Below are 6,738 nucleotides of genomic sequence, written 5' to 3'. Positions count from 1 at the left end.
AACCCGAAAATTATTACTGAAAATTGAAGTATAAATAACCCGAGCATTGTTCAGGCCTAGATCCTTCGAGGTACCGTTGCAACAGTGGGTGGGGAGTAGACTGGATTTTTTTGTTGTCTCTTACCGGTTTAAAAAAAAAAATAATCTCTCTCTTCCACCCACGGAGAGACCGGTTTAAGATCGAGTGTCACGCCATCATAATTCGAGATCCTGAACTAAAATCAACGATCCTCGATCCCAGGGCACCTCTCCGTGGTAGATCCGCACCGTCGATCACTACCAGCTGTTCCTGGCGTCTAATTCACACGTGTCCTGACACCTGCCAATTTATTGGCATTTTCCGTCATTTTCTCAGTGCGAAATTGTGCGAATATCCTGAAATAATCATAAAAAATCGGCAGATTGAATTCAGTCAGACCAGTGAATAATTGTGTTTAAATGTGACTCGTTCTGTTTGGTAGTGGTAATTAAACAATTTTTAATGTTAAATAAAATGTCAATTATTATTTTAATTAGACATTGAAGGATGAAGAAACAAAATTATATGAATTTTTCATTCAATTGAATTATTTCCTCGACTTTTCGAGGAATATCTCTCAATCCAAGAGGAATACCGAAATTTTCGTATAAACTTTTTTTGTAGCTCTTACTATTCTCTGCAAAAAAGGTTTCAATAAAAAATTCGCTATCTCTCTCAGATTACGAGTTATCCCTATAGAAGTTTACTATTAACTGGACCCCTTCACTCTCGAAATTCCCACTGAATTTTCCCGATTTTTCATAATTACGTGTGATAATTAAATTAGCAAAATAGAATATTTCATTGATAGCAATGATATTATTCTCTGAAATTTCCTTGCAAATTGATAAGGTGAAAATTGAGGAAAAACAAATTTCAGTGATCGATTGATAAATCAATAATGACTTGAGGCACTTGAGGTCAAGGATCATTGTCATTAGCTGAAGTGATTGCCAGTGTCCACGATGAAGGACGATAGTTCAGAGACACGTGAGAATCACTCGAGTGATTTGTCATCAAAGAGACTGTGCCACGAGCACGGTGATGATTGTCCAAGTGAGAACGAACGGGAATTCGAGTCACTGGAGTACGAGGAGGACGTCTACTACTCGAAATTAGCAGCAACACCTAGTTTCGATGATATCGACGAGCTCAGTGTCAACGAGGAGATTATCATGCACTGCTGGAAGGACTCCAATTGCGAACTAGACGAGATCATCGTCGACGACACGGATCTCGCCTTCGTGGAGGGACAGGAGGGCACCAGGAGAATGAGGAGATCCATTAGGATTATTTTTCAGGAATTCTCCAAGTCGTATCTGGAGAAATTCAGCAGAGGCCAGAAGAAACTCATGGAACGACTCAAAGGTGGTCTACCCCTCCTCTCCTCTCCTACAGTTTCTATTAAATTATTTCACGCGAATTTTATTTATTGTCGAGCTGAAGAAAATATAATCGATAAATTGAGGAAAAAACATGTTGAAGGCAATAAGAATTCATTGGAGAGATTGTCTTAATGAAAATTTCCTCTCGATTCTCTCGACCAATTCGATCCAATTACAAGAGCCAGGAGAAATTGCGAGAATTTCTTTGTCATGTTTTATTCACTGGTAGTCAGGGAGAAACTGCTCCAAAAAATTTGATGACTCTGGAGAAAATATTTGTGTCAATGGCTGGAATGTTTCATAATTTCCTCGTAAAGTCTTTAACGGTTGAGCTACACCAGAAAATGGTGTGATGATGCAACTGAGGCTTCGGTGTGGTTTAAATAATTTTATTCACTGGATTTTTCGATAATTTTTTCTTGTTTATATTCTGGTTCTAGGAGAGGATGCTCTGCACTCTGGACTGAATTCTGGATTAAATTCCCCGTCTATGGATAATATCGCGAATGAACTCGCGGGGATGACACCAGAGCAGCAAGAGGAGCAGAAAGAGGAGTGGAGGCGTGAATTGGCCAAGGTAAATATTTATTCCATCCCACACTTTAATATCTCAATTCTCTAATAAATATTTACTCCCATCAATTGCAACTACAATTGTAGCTATTTCAAATTATTAATTGGATTTTAATTTAATGCACTCCTGCCAAGAATTAGAAATATTAATGGTTGAACGTAAAATAATGAAATATGAATTATTCCATTGTCAAAAGATATTGCAAAATTGAAACTCGTGATTAATTCTAGAGTTGATTTTGTGGATAATTTTGTTTGAACTGAATGCAGTTATTTCGGAATCTTAGAATTATTTGATTTCAGGTGGAAGAGGAAATTCAGACCCTCAGACACGTACTCTCGAGCAAAGTGAGAGTGTCACAGGAGTTGAAACGCAAGCTAGGAATCACTGTCTGGAAGGATATAACGGATGACGTTAACCAGGGGATTCGCAACGTCAAGGAGAGTCAGGTGTACGTATTTATCTCCTATTATCCTCATTTAGTACGAGTTAGTGTGCACGAAGTTCCGGATGCATGGGGGTCTCACACTCATGTCGCCACAAAATTCAACTCGACTTTATCACAGAGTCAACCTCATCTCCAGGGAACATTTCAATTCAGCGAAGTGGTAACCTACGATAATTGCATATTTTCTCGGGATGAGTTTTATCCAGATATCTCGGGATTGAAAGAAAATATTGACATTTTCGTAACCACCTTTTTTGCAGCGCTCACCTTTCCCTACAAAAAATATATAACCCAAAATATCGCTGTCTCCCTTCAATTCCGAGATTTTCGTCAAAAACGGGCATCGAAAAAATACACTAATCTCAGTTTACCACTTATCAAAAGAATTGTAATTTGTTCTTGAATTTTGCTCACTATTCACTCGACAAATTTCATTCATTCATTCCATTCGCTCAGTGTCATAATAAATATAAAATATTGTCAGAATATTTCATACGTGAAACTCATCATCATGAATTTATTGAAATTTATTTGGCTTTTCCCTCGGGTATTCAAGGTGGTGGTTGCATTGGTAAATTGCAAATAAGATCAATTTTTTTTTTTGTTCTGGATCATTTTGTTTTCTTTTACTTTTGGTTGGGTTCAGTTATCAGAACGTGGGTGAGAAACTCGGTCGCTTCACCAGGGCGGTCTCCGAAAACAGTTTGTAAGTATCAGAAGCAAAACACGAAAGAACAAAAGAACATGAACGGTATTTCTTCATGGATTATCGATTAATCATAAATTTCACCTTCAGCTGAATAACGCACATTAACTGAGAGCTTCAGCAAATTCCTTCTAACGTAAATTAAGTCGATGCATCTCTGGCTGCAGCTGGTGGCAATTTCTCTGTGAATATCCTTCGATTTTGAAGGGATTATTGATTATTGTTTTACGGTGTGCATTAGATTCCAGAGAACAGAGTCGGTGTGCAAACAGGCAGCAGGACTCACTACCAGTATTCTCGGAGGTTTTGGCAGTGGAATTACAATGAAACTTGGACAGATGCGTAATTCTGACAGCTTTCGATCGCTCGAAGAAAAAGTTGGCTCTGCATACGAAAATGTTAAAGTAAGATTGATTATTTTTGATGGAATCATTTAGAAATGATGGGTGCGGTGGAGGTGCTGGGGGTGGAGAGGGAGGAGAGGGTGGAGGGTGGAGGGTTGAGTAGAATTTTTTCAATGGATTGTTTTCCAGGGAAAAGTCACTCCGTCGAGATCAACATCAACCCAGAGCTTCGACGAGGCACTGCGCGAGGCAGAGGCATCGAGACGTGCCTCAGGTGCACCATCAGCTGCCACAAGCCCCACAATTCCTGAAGAGAAATTATTGTCATAGAGTTTGTCTTACAGTCGGCCTTTGATCCCACAATGCGACAATAACAACTATTCACCGTATGGAAGTAACACATGGGTCGGTCGTCTCGTTCATTACTACTATTGTTCACAATGTAACACGTACTTGAGGTCCAATCATAACATTTAACGAAGTTTCCAACACTGAATGTCAAGTTCCTGTGGACAAGACAGTATTCGTGGACTTTATCAATTAAACGTGCTTTCTAAAATTTAAACATGTGGCGCTAAATTTCAGAGATAACGGTTGTTACCCTGACAATACAAGTTATACAATGGGAAAAAATCAGTCTGGAAATTAGAACAGGATGTGAAAACATTTACAAGTCAAAACATTTTTACACGAAAACAGAGAGTTCATTGGGATAATGTGATCCTGAATCATCCAGCACTGTTGAGCCTTTAAATATATATCGAATACGTTTTTGGGACGAGTGGAGATTATTCTTTTTTATTTCACAATAAACAGGGAGCAAGTGGTGAAAAACCGCAGAACAAGTCGTTTATGGATTTTTATTAATGAATCATCAGAAGTTTTGGAAATGTTTTGGCATTAAAAATGTGGGAAATCAGTTCAAATTTTTGGTTTACCTTGGAGTTAGTTGAAATGTTTTTTTTTTTGTAGAATTATTCGACGACTTTTCTCCCTGAGTGTAAAGATAATAATTGGGCCACGGGAATTATCGAGGGTATGAAGTATTTTGGTAATTACTCCCAACCGCGTAATCGGGAGTTATTCTTTCTTTTGAATTTTTAATTATTCACAATTAAACAGGTGTACTTACGACACGTAGTGTAACTGCTCTGTCCAGCTTCGAGAATTTCAGTTACTTCTCCTTTTTTTTTTCTAGATTCTAAGATAAAACGTGTTTAGTACACTTGCATCTGTCCACCTGGCGCCTGTCTGCCACTGTAATCCTTATTCTTACTGGTAAATAAATTATTTCATCAGAATAACCGATTGTTCAAATAATTTCACTTGTTTTTTTTTTTATAAAAAAGCATATAAACTTTTATTGGAACTAGATACAAAAATAATACATTTTTGTTATCGTCTGGAGTTAATTACAGAATTGACGACGAATTATTTTTTTCAGAACTTGGCGAATCGATTTGAATTCCACTTGTTCGTTTTGCTATTGGAATAATTTCCGTCTCATTTCTCTCGAATTTCAATTCCACAGTGGAATATCTTGGAAATAGCGGAATAAAAAAATAGACTCATGAAAATTTCACACCTTTATTCTCTTACAAACCATAATCATGTTCTCAATTATCATTTCTAATAAAATCTTTATTCGTAAATCTCCTATTTAAACTAATGCGCAATGCAACAATTTGAACATCAGCACGCGATGCGCGTCAAATTCACCCATAAACTATCTACTCGTATTAATAACCGTGAGAAATATCTCCATCCACACAGAAACAAGGAAGAATTTTTTAATAAAAATAGTGGAGTTATTAACTAAGGCGTGTGAAAATATAAATTTCTATGGTACATCCTAATAGAATAGAGAACGAACGGATCGCCGAGATGAGCCTGAGATCAGGACAAATTTTTTTCACACAGATAAAAAATCTAAACTAAAAACTACTGGAGAGACTGTGAAAAAAATTACTAAAACAAAAAGACGAGTTGAGTTTTAAAAATCATTTATTTCCTAGTAAAAAAATCTGTATAATTTCCATATTTTTCTTAAACAACTAATTCCCTAGTCACGAGAAAAATTGTTTTATGGACAAAAAGTGTCTTCCCATTTCAGCAATTCCTTCTCTCAGCGTAAAATACATGTTAACAAGAAAGAAATATAATAATAATAATGTATATAAAACAGAAAATTAGCGCCTATTATCTCCAACGATTGCCTGATACTGTTGTCAGTAGGTTAAATGCAGCCTGCATCGGCAATCGATGCAAGTGAATGTGGGAAATGGTTGAATAATAATAATTAAACGATGGGTTTTTCACAATTTTCATCAATATATTTATCTGTCAGTGATGCTATCCAACATTCGCAAAGTTATTTCCAACCCGTTGGAATCGATTTTTCACAGATTTATTATCCCCAGAACTAATCACATCTCACGGTATAAATAATTTTCATGCTTTTATTTAGCTATCTACATTAAAACAATTAATAATCGAGGATGCGTTGATTTTTCTAACGATGAAATTATTTAATACTCCCACGATTACTCAATGTCGATTGATGTAACTGTGAGAGGAGCTAGTATAGATTTACTTCCATTAACTTTCGATTTAATCTTAAATAAAAAATTGGTCGTAACAAAAAAGGTACAATCATCGATTTCACAACATTATCTTTCAAAACACTGTACACCCGAGCTATTGTTAGTAAGCAAAATTTTTTATTATTTTATACTTCGTCTAAATTTTTATTCACGGTCGATCGTCTCCCATCAGTTTAGTAGCAAAGTCGGTAAAATCGAATTTCAATTTTCAATTTCAGTTTTGGCTATACCGATTCTCGGAAGAATATCGATATTTATTTTTTTTTTTGGAGACGAAATCTCGAGTCTCGATTCGATATTTCAATTGCTTTTCGAATCAAATCGGTAACCCGTGGAAAAATTGAATTTTCATTTCACGATTTTGCTACTGCACAATTGGATATTTTCTCTCGACAAAAGGGAAGTTTTCGAGGGGTAGTTTTGTCGACTCTTGCAGGTATTGTTATCAACTTATTCACCGGATCTACATTATCATTAAACTCACGAAAAATTCGTCACTAAAGTCCTTAAATTGTGGCAAGTGTCAACGATTCAATCTGCGATTTGTGATAAATATGTTCTTCAAGGCTTCAACACGCTGTAGACGTTTTTTTTTCGGGGTAAATATAATATTTTAATATATTAGTTTAACAATATAAAGTTGTAAACAGGATTTACAA

At 36.2% G+C, this 6,738-nt stretch overlaps 1 protein-coding gene across 2 annotated transcripts; it reads left to right on the top strand.

The window, feature by feature from the left end:
- Positions 1–255: 255 nt before the first annotated feature.
- Positions 256–4,780, top strand: LOC105265343 (tumor protein D54). Of its 2 annotated transcripts, XM_011302785.1 has the most exons (7): positions 256–463; positions 900–1,387; positions 1,845–1,981; positions 2,281–2,429; positions 3,073–3,132; positions 3,374–3,536; positions 3,666–4,780. In XM_011302785.1, exons 2-7 carry the CDS (start codon positions 985–987, stop codon positions 3,804–3,806), a joined length of 1,053 nt encoding a protein of 350 aa, XP_011301087.1. In that variant the 5' UTR covers positions 256–463; positions 900–984; the 3' UTR covers positions 3,807–4,780. The 2 variants fall into 2 exon arrangements, with proteins under 2 accessions (XP_011301087.1, XP_011301088.1); XM_011302786.1 differs by lacking the exon at positions 3,073–3,132 and having other exon boundaries at positions 261–463.
- Positions 4,781–6,738: the final 1,958 nt, after the last annotated feature.

The sequence above is a fragment of the Fopius arisanus genome, unplaced genomic scaffold, assembly GCF_000806365.1.
Source record: "Fopius arisanus strain USDA-PBARC FA_bdor unplaced genomic scaffold, ASM80636v1 scaffold00029, whole genome shotgun sequence".
NCBI classification, from domain to species: domain Eukaryota; kingdom Metazoa; phylum Arthropoda; class Insecta; order Hymenoptera; family Braconidae; genus Fopius; species Fopius arisanus.
Note: the sequence above shows the minus strand (reverse complement) of the source record. Positions and strands in the feature narration are given on the sequence as shown.